This window comes from Ambystoma mexicanum, chromosome 4q (assembly GCF_040938575.1).
Source record: "Ambystoma mexicanum isolate Mex_15411 chromosome 4q, UKY_AmexF1_1, whole genome shotgun sequence".
NCBI lineage: Eukaryota > Metazoa > Chordata > Amphibia > Caudata > Ambystomatidae > Ambystoma > Ambystoma mexicanum.
In genome coordinates this window covers 118936742-118956328 of record NC_090928.1, presented here as the reverse complement: position 1 = coordinate 118956328, position 19587 = coordinate 118936742, and the positions used below count along the sequence as shown (strand labels likewise).

At 43.4% G+C, this 19587-nt stretch overlaps 1 protein-coding gene across 1 annotated transcript in view; it reads left to right on the top strand.

Moving 5' to 3' along the window:
* The window catches only part of LOC138467527 (zinc finger protein 135-like), a 312864-nt gene that overhangs the window by 268985 nt on the left and 24292 nt on the right, over positions 1–19587 (top strand). Inside the window, exon 7 of the mRNA XM_069607632.1 lies at positions 2046–2141. Within this exon, the coding sequence (XP_069463733.1) occupies positions 2046–2141 (96 nt within the window). The remainder of the gene's footprint in view (positions 1–2045; positions 2142–19587) is intronic.

The following is a 19587-nucleotide window of genomic DNA, read 5'->3' as shown; positions in this document are numbered from 1 at the left end:
GCACCTCCTCAGAGGTACTCTGCCTTTCCTCTCCTTCCCCCAGAAGCTCATGGTATCTCAAGCTCTGGTTCTCTCTAGCTTGGACTATTGTAACAGCCTCTTTCTAAATCTACCTGCCTCTACTCTCCGCCCTCTGCAACTAATCCAGAACAGGACTGCGAGACTTGTCCTTGGCCTCAAGCCCTGGGATTGTATCTCTCCAGCTCTGAAATCTCTTCACTGGCTCCCAGTGGATGCAAGGATTAAATTCAAAACCCTCTGCATTGTCCACAAGGCTTTCTGGGGCCTGGGTACAAAATACGTTCAGCTATCCCTCAGCAAATACCTCCCCTCTCGAGCTCTTCGCTCCTCTACCTCCAACTCACTCAGGGTCAGTTGTTTTTCTAAGAAACGAGCTGGGGGTAGATCTCTGCCTTCGGCTGGGGCCTCCCTCTGGAACAGCCTCCCTGCCACTCTAAAACCTGAGGAGAACCATCTCCGGTTCCGGAAGCACCTCAAGACCTTCCTCTTTTCTTCTGCCTTCGCTCCCCCTCTCCCCTGCTGATCTGTTCTCTCTTGGCACCATGCACCTGGCCACCCTCTGTCTTTTGGGCCCAGGTACCTGCTCATCCTGTCACCCTCCCGCACTGCCTCCGGGCCACCCCTTGCACTGGGGTCTGTATCTGTACCCATACAGCCCCCCCTTTTTCTTCCTGCACTTATCGGACCTACACTGTCTGCTGCCTTAAACCTAGCACTTGCAAATTGCTGGCTGCATTACCACTGTTTGTTGCCTTTATTATTTATTTATTGTTATTTATCTGTTTCTCCTCTGCTTCGCACTTTGCACCTCTCCCCCCTTCCATGCACTTTTCCCCTCCCCCCTCTCCCATGTACTTGTGCGTTCTCAATGTCACTAGGCTTAGTAAGATCGCTGTTTTGTTCTCCCCTGTTCCCCTCCCTTGCCTTGTCGCGCTCTGAAACACTTGTGTATGAGCGCGATAGAAATAAAATATCAATCAATCAATCAATCAATTGAAAGACAGAGGTCAGTGCTTGGATGAGAGCCAGCAGGCATACATTAAATGCTGCAAAAACAAAGATATTTGTCTGTGGATCAGTTCCCATTAATAGGAACTCAAAGCTCTGGCCAACAGCATTAAGTCCTTGCCTGCAACCTACTTCACAGATCTTATGCTCAGGCAACTTAGTCTCTCATCAGAGATGAGAAACGTAATGCAATCATGTTTCTTTTCAAACACAGCTCTTGAAAAAACGTTTGCCTTTCGTCTCTTTTAACCATTAAGTCATAGCAGTAAGGGGCTTATTCTTAGTTTGGGGGTGATTCGGTGGTAATACCATTACGCCACTTGCTCCTTTGGGTTTACCACAGGATTACAAGTGGTGGTAGGGTGGTTTTAGTCCCCATTTATGGAGTATTGTTTTTCTATTGTTGGCAGAATTACCACAGGGGCAATTGCCGATTGGTAATTCTGACAATTTTCTGTGGAAACGTGGAGGATTTACCACCAGCATCATGCTGGAGGTAAATCCTCCACTTTTCCTCAAACAATTAGCATAATTATCACTCAGAAATTCCACCAGTGGTAATTCTGCCAAAACAGAATTAATGAAACTTTTTTACCACACTGCCAAACTTGGCAACAAGCCCCTAAATGCTTTTCTCTGATCACACATTGATTACGGCAATGCAGCTACTCTTGGACTATCATAATACTCACTAAACTCCCTATAGCCAATCCCGAATTCAACAGCCCGGCTGTTGTTACAGCTGCCCAAAAGACTACCTATAACTACAGTGCAATGCTCTGAATTGAATTTATAGTGATTTACCTAGCACACAAATATTTCTATCATACTACCAGTAAACTTTTGGATGTCAAAATTACCCTTTATCGAGCCAGCCAATTTCTTTGATCGGCCGGTAGTCAACTGCTTGTCATTACTAAGATGAAATCAGCTAAATGGGCTGGTCAGGACATTGTCTGATAAATGTTTATGCAATATTCTCAAGGATAATGTGTACCGTTTTCTCATTCTTTCAGGTGATCCAGATTTCGCAACTGCCCTTTCACTGAGTCATGTGCATAAGGAAAGGACACATTTCATGAATGAGCAGAATCCTAGAGAAAAAACAACTGGTGAGTACCAGTCATTGGCCCCTGAAAAGAGTATGAGGTACACAAGCGCACCTTTCTGTGTACCGGATAGCCATAGATGTTGATCCTAATGCTCATTTTAACTCTTTTGTGCTATCAGCTGATGGGGTAGAGTGCAGTTAAATATTTAATTGAATCTCTTTTGTGGTGGCAACTCTGCATTTAAGCTTGTTTTTAGGTTTTCTCTTTGAGATGAAGAAAACATTTCTTGTATACCTTCTGTAATCTGGATAAAGAGAAAACATTTTAATTATACATTAAACTAACTCTCCAGTCTCTTACTTTAATAAAAATTTGTATCTGCACACAATCTGTTATATCTCCTAGTGATTATTGACACTAGCAATAACTTATTTGGGGTTAATCCTGGAGGATGTGAAATAGTTTGCTTGCTACACTCCATGGAGGTAACATTATGGGAAATTAGACACCTGTTATCGGATGCTCCCTTTGAGAGGTTTTACTCCCTTGAAAGCAGTTTTATGATGAGAAGGAAGCTGGGTAATTTTACCTCTAAACTATGCAAATGACCTGTGGATTTCAATAAGGTAGCTCTGCAGTCTTCTAAATATGCTGGACACCAATCTTGGGCAAAATCAGACTTTAGTCTTATATTTTATGCCTATAATCACAAGGTGTATATTTCCTATTTGGCAGAATCCCACCTGATTTGTGTATGATAATGAGGCTTAGTTGTCTTTAATTTTCTTCCTACCACGATAAACAGAAACATACCATTCCCAGCTCTCCAACATATAAAATATTTCCTTGAGAATAACATACAATCCTATGTGTAGGTGCAAAATCGACCTTCCTCTTCATCCTGTATTTTATCCTGAGAGCTATTCAACTGGTAGGCCTCATGATCATATTTTCTTTGAGGCGATGGGCTTTAACAGTCAGACATGGGAGAGCACAAGGCGTTGAATTCTTATACAGCCAGCTATATGGACAAACAGATCTGTTGGGGCTCGTATGTGTGAGAGGATGTGAAATTCCTCCGATTGATTGGTATTAAGAGCATCCTTTGTGTTTACTCAGGCCATTTTAGTCAACTAGACCCCTCCATTTTTCCCCTCCTGGCTCCTTATCCTACCAATAAACACCTTGAAAGTTTAGCATATGGGATTTCCTGTGGAACCAATACTGACCCCATAGTTCTTAATTTCTCTGTCAAGCAGTAGAAAAGTGTTCCATAAAAATTCTTACTGGAGTCTGTTCACAAGTGCTCACTTATGTATCAGTCAGTATAAAATCATCAGTCTCGTCTACATGTACCGTCTCGGTTTATCATCAACACCAAGAAGAAAGTTAGAGCTAAATAGTGGATTTATAGTTTCCTTTTATTAAGGGGTAGAGTACAAAGGGAGAAATCATGCATAGTTTAGCTTAGCTGATATCTGAATATGTTAAGAGTTGGACAATGTGATATCCCAAATCTGAGACTATTTAGTTGGTTCATGTTCGTTAATGCCTCCATGTTCTTTCATATAGGCTCTATCGTTAACTTCCTTTTTCAATGCTTAATATTTGGGGGGCAAACTTTCAATCCACACTTGTGCAGAGATGAGGTGTGCAGTATTTATTATATTATTGAAAAAATAATTCTCTTTATTGTAGTGTTGAATCTCTTCACAGTATCGGAAGCGGCAGACATAATAATTTCAGGTTAAATGTTCAAACTAGATTGGTATTTTTGTCAATGTTCTTCTAATTTTATAACTGAACAGCTGCAGATTATCATACATGTCCAAACAGCTTGTATTAGGTTCACAACTTGTTTTTTTTAGTGCAAAGTAGAGTTTGCATTCCTTTTGGATATTAGGTAGATACTTTGTCATACATTTCCAAAAGGTTTCTTTTTCCTTTTTTTAATTAAAAGTGCTTGGTCTTAGCATAAACATATATCAGAAATCCAATAAAACAACTCTATAATAACAAACAGTCCGAAAAGATAAAAACAGTTCAGTGTAACCACCGCCCCCTCACCTACCCCTTGCCCCCCCGCCCTTTTTAGGCATCAAACAAAATAATTAGCAAGACAGAGAAAGAAATACAATTAATATTAATAACAACAACTCATCTTATCTTCCAGGTTCCGACTGCATTCCTCGAGACTGCAAATTACTCTAAATCAGATTCCAGAAATCCACTTCCTCAAGGTTTCTATGCCATGCTCATAGCTCGACAAGTTATTAGCAATGATTTGTTAATATTGTTTGTAATTGCTGAAAAAAACAAATAGTACTGTGTGCAGAACCAATTTATAAATAATTCCTCAAAAAATTAAAAATCCTGTTTTTCCCTATAGCCAATCACAAAATTATTTGTTTAGAAAAAAGTGCTATAATTACCAGTTTGAAAAGAGTAGCTGGACTTTTCGATATATGTATGAAAGAGTATACAATGTACTTTCTTTGTTAAAAAGTTACCAAATTAGGATAATCAACTTCTATTAAAGGTTATATTGAAACTCCTCCATCACCACATCTGTCTGGACTGTTAAGGTCCTGGATTTTATCCATCATGAAAGCCTAAAAGTACAGCTCAAAGTTTGTAAAAATCATTCTACCACTGGCTCACATTCAATTCTCTTTTCTACTGGAAATGGTTGAATTGTGATTGGCCTTTGTAATGTAGCAAGGGATATGTTGAAACAAAAAGATTACATTCATCTTAATACGTTTAACTCTTCCAATGCAGTGGAGTGGCTTTTCCCTGGGTACAACTGTTATCTAATGTATTCCAACCTCAGACAGCGACACATCACCTCACAATTTTAATTGTTTTAAAACACATCTAGTATTTTTACTAACTTCTCTGCATATACCTTTGCAAAGTCTTCCTATCTGGCAACACACATGAATGTGGTGCTTTGTTCTGTACACTCAAATATTGTGTTATTTAGTTACAGGCCGTTAACTCTGTTTTACTTCCATCAATCTTGTATCCTGGGATTTGGCCATCATTTTCTGCAGCTTTTTCCTTGATTTTTGTATTGTAAGAGGTAATTGTCAGCAGGTTGTCATCATGCAAATTAAATCTGGTCACAAAGTCACTAATCTCTATGAAGGATGGAAGCATTATGGCTGAGGGCTGCATGAAAATATTAAATACAGAGCTGACACTTCTCATTCCTGTTTGGTACATTGCTTAATATAGATCAGTTCACTGAGCTGCTCCATGGATATCAAAACATCTCTGGTTTTCAATTCTTAGTCCAGGTTTCCCTATCAGAGATCCTGGCCGAAGGGTCGTTGGCTTTACATTTTGTTCTGCTGCGGGGTGGGATTAGGCAGTCTGGTGTCAAGCCATTGCTTGAGCCACAGTGATTGTTTTGTTTTAAAAAAAATTATTGCTTACCTTGTTTTATTATAAGTCTTAAACGCATATTACACAATGCAAATTCATCACTTTCAATAATATCCCATAACATTTAAAATCAATGACATTATCACTATAAACCGTGAAAAGCATGTTCCTCTTAGTTGAATGTGACGTTTTCTTCCGAGCCGTGCAGCGACCCAACTGCCAAATCACCAGTTAGAAATTCAGTTTTGCTGTCTTTTAGTGATCAGCAGTAGTCAGTGCAGGAAATAGAAATGATTAACTATGGAATCCCACCAGCCGCGAGTGGTAGTAAGTTAAGGTGAGGGAGAACTCACTGCATTTTTCTCAGCATCCCCACCCACCATATTTAAACTTTTACAATTCAGGCGATTAATACATTATTTAAAAAAATAGGAGTTTCCTGTAATGTTACAAGCAAATAAGAAAAGGTGCACATCTTTACAAAGCTGTTCTTCAATATGTTCAGCAGAGTGCAATCCTGTAACCAGAGTTGCTGTAGCATAGTGGATAAGTCACTCAACTTTGTTCCTGGTGATCCGAGTTTGTATCCCTATCCCGGGGGGAAAAAAGTAGATTGGTTACCTTAATGGTCTGCTGTTTTCCTGATGCAGGGAGACATTTTTTACGATATCTCTGATCTGAATAAATCCAGCCCAATGGCCTGCGCTGGCAGTAATGCTTGGTCATGGGGTGCTCACCAGCGGTTCCCTCCTGACTGCCCCCTGCAGGGTATGCAGACCAGGTGCAAGTGGTGTTAGGTCACACCTCAGCAACTGTTATAATAGTGAAACAGAGGCTATCCAAATAAATGTAGGGTTTTTTAGCATAGCCCCACTGGCTCAGCCTGCAGCTCGTACATGCGCTCTGTATTCAAATTGTCTCATTTCATGACTTGAACATTGGCTCCGTATAAACAAAGAGGATCTCCAGTATCTCGGGAACACAGTGGAGCACAAAACTAACATATAACAAAAGATGTTCCCGAAAGGCTCAGGTTGTAGTGTGATTTAGAGAACTGTCAGTGCATATTCAACTGATAGTTTAAACAGAATGAATCATTCAGTGAAACATATATATTTTTGTATCACCAGTCAAACAAACCTCAAATGTGCCTATTGTTGGTAGCACATATAATACAACATTCAAAAAAATATGTAAAGAAAATATATATTTTTTATTTTAGAAAAGAGAACACGAATATAGCCACTTGTTGGCTTCATACATGAGAAATATTTAGACAAAGAACTAAACATGTATAAACAAAATCTGCAAATATAAACCAAAATACATTCAGTTTAGTAAGGAAGGATAACAAAAAATATATAAAGGAGGAAGAAATAAGACGAAGAAGAGGAAAGCAGCAAAACAATTAGCAAAGCAAAAAACAATTATTCTGTTGAAGGTCTTTATCCATCCAAGTTACACAGAGAGCACTAGTTCTGATGAACGACTTAGTCTATCCATGCGATTGTCTGTGGATAAGTTGAAAAAAGGGGGGGGGCAGACTATAACTAACTGGCCCTTACTAGCTCAGGAGTATACTTTGTGAACTTAATTATAACAAATCAATGTTATTCTTTTTCACAAAAAAGCTAAATGAAAAGTTATGCAACAGGAAAAAATACTGTGCATTACGCCTAACTCAGGCAAGGAAACAGAAAACACAACGCAAAAGAATTTGTGTGGTAAACTAAAAATAATGTGAACATTTACTTTTAATAAGACAAAAGACCTGGAAGGTTATGTCACAGACTTGAATGATGTACTAATGTACACTAATGCTTTTAGTAAGACAAGAGAAACCCTAGAAGGTTATGTCGCAGGCTGAAATGATGTACTACGCCTTCCGCTGGTGAGCGAGGGTGGCCGCGTCCTCTGGTCACAGGTACATAGGCACAATTGGCGTTCGGTGGTGTATGAACAGATAAGGACCACCTTCTTCAGGAACTTCGATCTTAAATTCAGCCCCTACAAAAGCAATCAGATGTAATCCCATCAAATTGTATTATCTCAAGAGCATTATGAGATTCAGTGTGAGGTAATAGTATGAGAGGTTAGGAGTACCAACAAATGGTAAGGAACACCAGGCACCAGGCCACTCCTTTGAGGTGGCAGACACCCTACAGCTAACTGTGAATGGATAAAAAGATTTTGAATGAATCAGAAAAAAAATAGGCACCTAGAATAGAAATGAGTGTGAGCAGAAACACCCATATTTAGTGATTTGTAGAGAGTGTGCCTAGAAAGGTAAACCAAGTCCATACCTAGAGTATTATTGAGGATGCCTCCTGAACAGGCATTTCGTAGTCAAGTCTCTATGACTGGAACACTCAGTCTAGTATCGCTGCCTCTGAAAAAATGCAGGCACTTCAATAGAAAAAAACGGATGGCATACAGAATTCAGAAACACGCATGCAGTAATAAGAGTATAGGATTTAAAGTTCACTGAAGTGAGCAAACCTGCTGTGTGTGTACAGTCGTGTGGAATGAAACGCCGTGGAAATCTGGCGCTAGTTAGGCAGAGGACAAAAGAATCTCAGAGCCCGACCTAGCAATCTGTATGCGCGATCTCAGCAGTTGCTAGAAATATGAATTGAAACACCTGTTACTCTAAAGCGCCACACAGCAAAGTGGGCTGCGAGTAAGCAGCATGGGAGGCAATGCTTACCTGCAGTCTGACTCTGGAGGGAACAAAACCCAAGGCGATTCAAGTGCGCGTCCCGGCAAGGGTCTCCAAGCCAACTAGCCAAGTACTAAGTTAGCACTTCCGGGGGCGTGGCTTGTAACTATATGTAACGCACATAAAGAGAGGACTAGAATAGTGTGACTCCTGCGCACATTGCGAGGACTACAAGATGCAACAAGGCATCATATGAGATGAAAGACTGGCCGTAATAAAGCCAGAAAAAAGAAATGTGGGTAGACAAATCACCAAACATAATGTAGGTAATCTACTAAAAAAAAGGGGGGAGGGAGCGGTTGAATAAAAAATAAAAACAAAAATGCGTGACACAATAACAAGAGAGCAGTACTACATGGAGCATGCATCAACAAGTCGAATGTGGCAGGGAAAACTGAACATTGGCTCAAGCAACAGATTGAATGTGAACATTCCAGTCATTAAAAACAGACTTCATCACATATTCACCCAGTTCCTCAAAGCGCCCTCCAATGTTTTTTTGAGTGGGTGCTGTCTAAGAAAGCCCACATTTGTCTGGTCTGTAAACACTGTTGTCCATGAACCACCATCAACTGATAAGTATCTGGAGCCAAAAACCAACACATTTTGTTCCTGGCAAGACATGTGATGATTGTGTGGCTTGTAATCAAAATGAATTTGCGCCCTGTAAGAGAATACATGAATGCCTCTATGGCTCACCTTATTGCCAAAACCTCCAACTCTGGTTTCGCCCCCTTGGGAAGAGGTTGTATCTGATATACAAGATGGGTTATTCACACCCATTTTGCTCCTGAGCCAAAACAGCCCAAGACCAACCCTACAGGCGTCTGTCTGGAGAAGGAAATACTGGCTCGATCCAGACATTAAGAGGAGCAATGGATGGCAAAGTGACCTCTTCCATTTCTCAGTGGGATACTCTGTTTTGTTATTCCAGGTAATCCTGCTGGCTTTAGACCATTGAAGCTTTCTGTAAGAGGTCCAGGCATGGTTGAAAAGTACTGGATGAACTGTTGATAGTAGGCAACGTAGCTATCTTTTATTTTGTTGTTCGATGAGGGTCTCATTACCCCATGATGTGATCCAGAAAGTCAGGAAGAAAAGATTTGCACGTCAATGCTGTCCATCTTTAGAGTAGATCCCAGGGTATACCTGTGAAGAGGCATAGCAGTAAAGATGATCACCTGTTTGGTCTTGTTAGGGACTGTAAATAGAACACAGCTAGGAGCACACTCCTGTCAGACTGTATGAATGCATGCACACACACACACACACTCAGAATACACAAAAGTTTCCTTATCAGACAGACAAACAGATATGGGAACCCCATCACTTTCAACAAACTGTGAGTTTCATCCGTGAAACATGGATAACACCCACCTCCTCCCCTACCTCCAATGTGCTCATCCAAGGTGTAGATCAATTCTACCACAGTATCTCATTTTTCTGTGAGCTGACAATCTAGCGAACTTACTTTCTCTCTCATTATGCTTTTTCTTTTTTCTTTTGGTTTGAAGCGCAGACATAGCTCAAGAGCAGTGGAGCGCTGTACAGGATGTGTGTAGCCAGAGTATGGGCTGGCATCTTTTAAGAGTAGCACAATGTGCTCTCTATAACACTGTATTTCACCGGCTCTGCTTCTTCCTCTCTTTCACCACACTCACTGCTTCTAAGTCTTCCCTTCTTCTCCCTGTCTTTTCCATCTTTGCTCTCGCCCCTCCCCTCACTATATTCTATGCACTTACCCTACCAGAATTGTCATCAGACCTAGAATGATAATTGCTTGTTTGTTCTTCTCCCCCCCTCACCTTTTGTCAGTCTCCAGCACTACCAGAAATGTTGTCAGGCCTAGTACGATAGTCGCTTGTTTGTTCCTGTCAACCCCTCCCACCCCTTTTGTCAATCTCCAGAACTACCAGAAATGTTGGCAGGCCTAGTACGATAGTCGCTTGTTTTTTTCCTTTCCTCCCCCTCCCCTTTTGTCATTCCCCTGCACTACCAGAAATGTAGTCACGCCTAGTATGATAGTCACTGTCTGTCTCATCTCCTACCTCCCCTTCCCTCCCTCCCTCCCCTCCTATTGTCCATTGTCAAAGCTCTTGCAGTATCTGAAATGTCGTCAGGCAAAGTACGTTAGTTAATTTCACATTCTTAATGTCTCAAGGCCTTGAAAAAATGTCATTGTATTTTCCCTTGCTCCCTCCCTTGCCTTGAAGCACTTTGAAACACGTGTTACAAATAAACTATCAATACAATCAATACTGTGAGTTTCTCTCTCACTCTCTTTCTGTCCTCTTCTTTTTCTCTCTCTGTCTCACTCTAAGGTGGCTGAGGGTCATGTTGGCAGGTACTTGTTGGCTAAAGCCACCCCAGCCGTTTCTGATAGCCACAAAACAAGAGCAAGGAAAATAAATATCTTGGATGTTGATGGAGGAGAAGGGTTGGCTGTTTTTTTGTTACAAAAGCAGATATTATAAAAAGCAAAAAAGGAAATAACTTAATAGTACTAACATTATAAACTGCTTATTTTTACATTTTACAGTGCTAATTTCTAATGGTCACTTCCTGTATATATTGAAGTCACAATAAGAATGCTACACTTTTCTTACTGAGTGAATCACATGATCAGAACCTATACGAACTGTATACATTATTTTCCAATTGAGTGTTATCATTCCAAGATAGTCAGTCTGGCATGCATATATTTTATTTAGTGTTGCAGTTACAGTAAACCTTTCACACTAACTACAAAATCCATCAAGACAATCTAAACATTATTCATACTGGTATGCATTTTAAAACAATCAACAGATGCATAATAGCAATTTTCAATATTTTCTAAACGTAATTAAAACACATTGGTATGCATCTATTGTATTCTTTCAAAATATCCCTTTGAACAAGGGGAAGGGAAGAAATAACAGAAGAGGGCTCCAGCACCCTTTGCATGAAGGCAAAAATCATTTAGTAACATACGAATGACCACCAATCTTTTTATTACAAAAGGTTGTATGTTTGAATATCTAAGTACATCATGCACACTAGGCTTGGTGCTCTTTTTCATTTTTCACAATACTAACACTATCATTAAAACGTGTTTAAGATTGCACCATATCCTCTGATTTAGACAGTTTCAGGATTTGGATGTTAGGATAGACTGACTGTAACGTCAGTTACTTCATTGGGGTACAAAGGTTGCTGGAGATCATATTTCCTTTCCCTGTGCACAATTTTAGCAGGGTCTCAGAATGGCTGTGCACATACATTGTTCTTAATGTACAAACATCCAAAGAGAATTATACATATAGGATTGTTGATGTGAGATTTGGCCAGCAGCTCATAGAGGAGCTCTGTGTTGATGTCTTTGAGGGTGGCATATCTGAAAGTCCTCTGGGAGCCCAAAAAGTCTAAATGTGTGGTGCCTAGTGTTGGTGGGCTGTCTGTCAAATTTTTGAATAGTGTATACATGTCTGAATGGAGCATGGGGTCACTCCCAGCCCCTGGTTTAGGATGAAAGCAGAGCCACAGCATCAGCATCTTGTCCAGCACTGGGATTCAATTCCAAAGCACCAGGAAAGTGGATTTACCATAGGACTGGAGTCTGGAGGAGGGGGAGTCTGAGGTGGACGCCACCCAAACAACTGGAGATTCTGGCCTAGGGGCGATCATTTAGGGATTTTGAACTTGAACCTAATTTGGGGGGCCTCCACCTCTTTGAGGAGGGATTGTTAAAGGAATGTTAAAGGTTTAACTTTGTTTAACCAATAAAACAAAAAAAACAAAAAAAATAGGACTGTGTTAAAGCTCTACATCTGCCAACCCCTTGAAAACCGAACAGTGAAGCTCTGCTTCTTCTAGGACCAGCGGGAACTCACTTTGACACTCTGTCCATCTGCAACAATGTGACTGTGAGGCCCTGATTTTTTCAGGACATCATCTTGGGGTCCTCAGACTTCAGCTGGGGTCTTAAATGACCCATGATTGCACTGGCAGTTCCAGAGGGCTATTCCATATATTGTAAGAACCATCCACTATGTCATGGGGGTGGGGTGGCTATCTTTTCGAAAAGCAAATTCAAACTCTTTCCAGCCCCTTGCAGCTGCCAGGTTTGCGAAATCCTACACTTAAAAATGACCCTCGGATCACTGTTTTTCTCGGCGACTTAAACCGCTGGCGAGGCAATAAGGCAGACAGAGAGGCTATAGATCTGGAATGCTCCCTTAAAGCTATGGATTTCCAAGTTTGTGATAATGAACCTACCACAGCCAAGAATAACATTTTGGAATTGGTGGTTGCACGGAATCTAACAGTGCATATGGGCTCTACCTCCCTTTGTATCTGTTCGTATCATTATATGATTGAGCTTAAAGTTTGTTTCCAAGAACCCCTTCCTAAAATCAGTAACTTGTCCAAATAAATTGTTAGTCGCAACTTCAAAAAGCTAAAGCCAGCTGACTTGGCAGAGTACCTAACGGGCATCATGTCCAGCACATCTGACATGGATACGGCTAATAGCCTAGTATCCACCTTCAACAGCTTAATTACAGGACTACTTGATAGAAATGCCCCTTTTAAAACAAAGTCAGTGCGGGAGAATGTATGCCATCAAAACTTGTTCTCTCCAGAACTTTTAACGTTAAAAAAGACTAAAAGAAAACTATAATCAAAATGGCTGAAAAACCCCTCAGAGGCTAATAAAATCGCCTGGAAGAACCAGGAAAAACATTATAAAAACATTATCATCTCCACAAAAAAGAACTTCTTGGACAAACAAATCAAGGATGATCGAAACAATTTTAAGAAGCTGTTTGAGATTTTAAAATCTATGGAATCACCAAACTCTCAATCCCTTTCATTTTCACAGTCACCACCTCAAGACTGTACTAACATACAAATAACCTTTGCTTCTAAAGTGGCAAAAGCATTTGATAAGATCAAAAATCACCTAGCTACCTTTCCTGCTAGAACTGATGGGGATGACCCTCTTCCCATAAAACTGGATCGTCCCAAATTTAGTTTCTCTCCCGTTTCTCTTGCTGACATGGAAAGAACACTTGAGTCTTTGCGTCCAGCTTCATGTCGGGAATCATACTTCCCCTGAAACTTATTCTAGAGCATAAAAAAGTCTTTGCCCCGTTTGGTTAATGCATCCTTTCAAAAAAATCATGTACCTGCGGCAATCAGGTCTGTCTCAGTCACTCCTCTGGCAAAAAGAAACAGGTGTATACCAGGAGGTGGCTTCAAATCTACGGCATATTACTAACTCCAACTTTCTTCTGAAGATTTTGGACAAAGTGGCCACCTCTCACTACCAACTCTCCATAGAGTCAAACATGCTCCTTCACATCCGTCAGTCAGAGTTTAGACGAGTGCGTAGTACTGAAACTACCCTTATTTACGTGCAAACTCACATACTAAGAATTCTTGACAAAGGGAACACTGGGCTCTTTATCTTACTCGACCTATCGGTGGCATTTAATCCCTTCGATCACGAACGCCTGATTAACACCTTGGGGGGCCTGGGCAACTGCAGCAATGACACAAAGTCCTGGGTTAAATCTTGTCTATCCCATCACCAATCCAGCATTTATTGGGAGGACTCCTTGTCACCAACAGAACTCATCGCCTGCGGTGTCCCCCAGGGGGCATGCATGTCTCTGACCCCCGTTTAACATTTACATCACATATCTTTGTAGACTACTAGAGGAAAAAGGGATTTTCTTTACAAAGTTCGCCGATGACACGCAACATGTTGTTGAGCTTAGTGGAAGTTACGAGTCTGACAGGGCCAATGTCGAAGATATATATCATCTGGTAGAACTATGGATGACAAACAACTGGCTCTGTCTGAATGGGAATAAAACTGAACTTTTGATTTTCAGTTCTAGCCAAGCAAGATCTAAACTGCATCCGGATTATCAAAGCTTTCAGATTCTGATCACTAAGTGCTGAGACTCAAGTTACACAAATGGCCAAGACCTGTGCCTATCATCTCAGGCTGCGTAACATCTGCCCCTTTCTCTCCAAGAACAACTGTGCCACAATAGCGAGGGCTACCATCCTATCTTGTGTAGACTATTGTAATGCCCTGCTGATTGGAGCCAATAAGTCATGTATTCACAAATGTCAGGTCATCCAGAATGATGCAGTATGTATTATTCAAAGAATACCGAGGAGAGAACATATCTCCAATCATAGGAGAGATTTACATTGGCTCCCGGTTCATGTACAAATTCATTTCAAGTCGGCTATGCTAGTTCACAGGTGCCTATATGGCCAGGCTCCTGTTTATTTTAAATCACTAGTATAAAGCTATACCCCGGCCAGAACCTTCCGCTCCTCTGATCTGGCTCTGGTTAAATGTGGAGGATTTAAAGGCAAGAACGGACTGGGCAGCTCCTTTGTAATCTGTTCGGCAAACATTTGAAACTCTCTACCACTTAGTATTCGACAAGAGCAAAACCCAACTGCCTTCTGGTGGTCCCTAAAAACATTTTTTATTCGAGTAGAGTGCTCCTCCTCTCTTACCTTCCCATCAGGGGCCTGTCCCGTTCTATCTGTTCTGTCCACTGTGTTAATGAGCGCCAGGATGCCTACAGACCAGCGTGTTATAAATAAATAAAAAAAAAATAGGACTGTTCTCAGCAATCTTGAAGTCTGTGCTGCTTTGATGCTCCTTCAGTAACCTGACTTAATTTTGGGGGTCCCCTCATCCCTGTAAAATGATCTTCTCATGCCTTGTGTGTGACAGGCTCCATTTTCGGCCAGTATCTTCGCCCATAAACTAACACTGGGCTGTTGGAACGCTTTGTGTTAATGAGCCCCCCCAGGCCTGCAGACTACCAGCGCGTTATAAGTAAATAAATAAAAAATAAAAAAATAGGACTGTTCTGAGCAATCTTGAAGTCTGCGCTGTGTGTGTGTGTGTAGAAAGTATTTACTGTTCGTTTTAAGCCATCTTGTTCATTCAAAAGGGTTTCCCTTGACTTCTTATCCATATCACCACTTGGAGAATCAGGAAACTCTTGAGAAAGCACCGTCTAAACCATGTAGGTATATGTGGTTCTTATAACTGGGATCTAAGAAAAATCTATTAACAATTACATAGCTGGGGGGCCTGGCTAACTAGCCATGGAATAGGACGTGCTCCGGGATGAGCTCCTGATGATCTGACTACATTTGATCGACTTACGCTGTTGAAATTGGCACGCATGCCTTGAAAACACAGGATTGTGTTTTGGAACACATGGGCTGCAGGAATCCCGAAGGAGGAGTGCGCGGACTCGGTGGATTGAGAGTTAAATGAATCTTTCTGTTGCTGCCGGGTAGATACTTTGTCGCCAAAATGGCGGCGAACAAAGGGACTGCCGAAGCAAACTGAAACTGAAACTAGCTCGCCTCATTGTTGCGAGTGTTTGTGGGCGACGGCCTGAGCCTACAGATGGAGTGTCTAATCTCAGTTTATTCCCTGCTCTTGTGTAGCTCATGAACAGTTCTAGCGCTGACATCGTTGTAACGAGTGACCCCAATTCGGCTGGGAGGCACACACGTCGTGGCCCGACCTCGATGTGCTCGAGCTTTGGCGGACTGCGCCGATCAAGGATGAAGGTCGTTTGAGGGGAGCCCAGGCGAGCATCGGCAAGGAAGATCTAGTAGGACACAGCCGGGGCGGCTGCCTGCAAGAAACGAACGCGGTGCCGGCCGGTGTGAGGGACGGCCGCGCTCGCGAATGAAGACAACTGTATACAAACAGGACTGAAGCTGCCCGCGGGACAAAATAGTGCTGCACAGAACGCGCAGCAGTGCAGTGGTGTCGGTTGGCGAAGTGCGCACTGTGGATTGCGGAGCTTGGGCCCTGCTGCTAATATCATGTAGTAACTGCTGCAGAGGGAGGATGTATAAGCGCGCACACGCCAGACTTTGCGGATCACTCAAAGAGACGACCAACAGAAGTACAGCAGTGGCTGCAGAATGGGCTGTGGAGACGTGACATGGATAAGGAACACACTTCTTTGACGGGGCCTGTGACATATATAAGGCCAGTGTGGGACACGTGGGCGCACTGCTAGCCGAATCGAATAGGGGCACTGAATAAGGCCAGGTCCTGATTGCGGCAGGTGGGCATCATCCTTCACGGAAAACTTTGGCCCGCATGTCACCTAGGGATGGCACGATATTGATTTTTTGACGGTATGATAACCTTCATTTGAAATGACGGTATACCGCGGTTATTGCAGTATAGTGCGCACGTGTGTTTATAAGCATGGTGGACACCAACAGTTCTGCAAGGAATTTGGTAATCAAACAGGAGAATAATTAGCAAAGAATCCTACCGTGTAAAGACCAGAGCAATATCGTGTCTGCCCGAGTATAGTGGTACAGCCCCCCACAAGCTGCAAAAGGAACTAACAAATTACATAGTATGGGCAAAGAGAGGGAGCTTTACCTGATAAGAGAATCATGTTTTCGAGTTTTCCCTGTCATCAGGCGAAGGCACCAGGGACTAAGTCCCAGGCACCAGCAAACACAACAGGGAATCCTACATGGCACTAGTACCCGAGGGTGCAAAGTACTGTCTAGCACCAGCAACTTCATTCTGGCACTAGAGACCGAGGAGCAGTGCCTGGCCACATACTGGACGACAACACTTTTTGTCATACAACATAATTGAAATTAGAACGTACTATTTATTGCACAGGCTTGTTACTGCCTTGCAAGGCCACACACGGCAATCACTTAACCACCAAAAGTGACCATGATGCTCATTCAAAAACAAATCACTCATATAAATACAGGTCTCTAAACGAAAACCATTCCCAAGAGACAAGTAAGGGAGGATGGATCAGTGGTCGAACAGTGGCGGCTGGTGAGTTTGAAAGTTGGTGGGGCGTACATTTTCCATGGCAAATTTAGTAGCAAGCGCGCGCAGCGCGTGAGTCCACCCCCCCAAGGAGGGTGCGGGGGGGGTTCTCCCCCCGGGAAAATTTTGGAAAAATGGCCCACAAAATGTGCGATTTACTGTCCAAAAAACCCACCGAAATATGAAAAAAAGCATTTGGTTTTACATATTAATGGTAGTACACTATTCTTACGTGTGCAAGTGTGATGGTGTATTTTACAGCAGCTTGTATTGAGAATAGCTGGTACTATGGTGTATGCATAAAGAAATTCATTATATAGTCAGTAATGATGGAAACATGTTTGTCATGCTGTTAATGGCATTCACATGCGCTCATCCTCTTACTAAGGTGGGATTTTAGGCATTTTCTGAAAGGGGGAAAGTAAGCTAAAAGTAAGGAATGTGCATGCTTTCACAAGTCACCAGGGAGAGCCCTGGCAGCGAGAGGCCCTCTCCCTGCCAGGGCTCTCCCTGCCTGGTGACTTGTGCCGTTTTATATTTTCGGCATTTTTTGTCGAAAAATGCCGAAAATATAAAACGGCACATTTTGGATGGACGTCTTATTCGCGGGCAGCCCGCACTGGGCAGCACGCACGCCTGCCTGGCCCTTGAGGCCCTGTGCTAGGCCTGGCCACCAGGCACTGCACCAGCCGGGTGGGTGGTGCCACTGTGCCAGGCGGCCAGGCCTCTCCCTCATGCTGTCAGGGGAGGCGGATAGACGTGCAAGGTGCCATTAACAGCCATTAGCAGTAGGCCGACATGGTTCGTGCGTGCCAATCCTGCCAGAACGGAGGCTTGCTGACAAACGGTATGCTCCAGTCTACCAATGAGGCACTAGTCTGGAAAACGGAAGGGAGACTGCGCAAGTGCAGGAAGAGAAGACTCAATCCGTAAATCACAGGTGGCCAGCGGGGGTTGTAGAGTTTTAACCAGGGGAGGATTCTCAGAGTGCTATGCAGGTTCCTGAGTACTAGGGGTCTGGGCAGAGGTCACAACACATCATGACTGTGTCATGCCCAGGATCACAAGGAGTGCCCTTACTGGAGCAGCCAGGCTCAGCCCACGAGGATTCTTGAGTAGTAAAGTTCACACCACATCATGACTGTGGCATGTCCAAGATCACCAGGAGTGCCCTTACTGGAGCAGCCAGGTTCAGCCTACAAGGATTCTTGATTAGTGAAGGGAAGGGAAGTCTGGGTAAAGTGCACACTGCCCTCAGCACTGTGGCATGCCCAGGATCACAAGCAATGCCCCCTACAGGTGCACCCGGGATCAGACTACAGCGATTGGAAATGATGAGCCAACAAAGAAGAAACGTAGCTTTTGAATTGTTGCTTGTGGGATCCCCCGCTTTGCTTTGCAGAAGCTTTCGGCGTGATCACACATATTGCAAAAAAAAAGAGTGGAACACCAGGAAAGGTGAACAGAACCTAAACCTTGATCGGGGGCGACCGAGCGTGCACTGGCACCATTTGCCCTAGTGTGGAGATTAGACACTTCTTGAAATGTGGAAGTCTAAGCTGCGCTGTCAGTGGCCCACTGGGCTGCACTGGTGACTTACTTGTGCCGTTTTATATTTTCGGCATTTTCTGTCGAAAAATGCCGAAAATATAAAACGGCACATTGGATCATGGACTCTGACTTCTACAAGGCCCGCACTGGGCAGCAGCAGCAGCACGCACGCCTGCCTGGGCCTTGCTGTCCACCACGGACCGGGGGTAAAGGCCCAGGCCAGGCAGCCACCGCCTTGGCGGTAGGCGGGCCCGGGCCCGCTACCACCAAGGCCCGCCGGAGACTACTCGACCCCCCCATTAAGTTCGAGTAAGTTAACTAACTTGACGGCACATCAGTCAGCAACACTGAAAGACGTAGGCCCTGGCCTAGGCCTACACGTCTTTCAGTGTTGCTGACTGGGGCTGTGGGCCGGGCCCAAAAAACACAAACATCTGCTGGGAGTCTGGGACCAGTACTTACCCGCCGGCAACTCGTGTCGTGGACCAGGGTCCAGGCCGTCTCTGCTGGGCTGGTGGTGGTGGTGGTCAGTCGTGACTCCTCCTGCCGTCGCCTCCTCCTGAAAGAATGAAGGCCAGGGACTCAGGAGAGAGTGTGAAGGTGGCGCAGGCGCACCCACACACCCTGCACCAGCACCAGAGATCTGCATAGATACAGTAATGTCATTGGCTGTTTGCCAGCCAATGCAAGGGTTGTCATTGGCTGGCAAACAGCCAATGACATTACTGTGTCCATGGACTCCATGCAGGGGAGGGGACTGGGGAGGGGAATGGGATGACCTAGTGCGCTGTTTACGCACATTTTAGACTGGCGGGGCCACCCCTGAAGCGCCCCACCAGCCTTCTAAATGAAAGGGGCTTACGTAGAGTGCCTGGAGCTAGGAGCTCCACGCACTCTAGTATTGAGTAAGGAAGTGTAAAACGGGACGCGCCCCGCTGTGAAAGCAGCGGGCCCGGCCCTTTGTTATTGTTGCCTTGCCACAGCGCCCC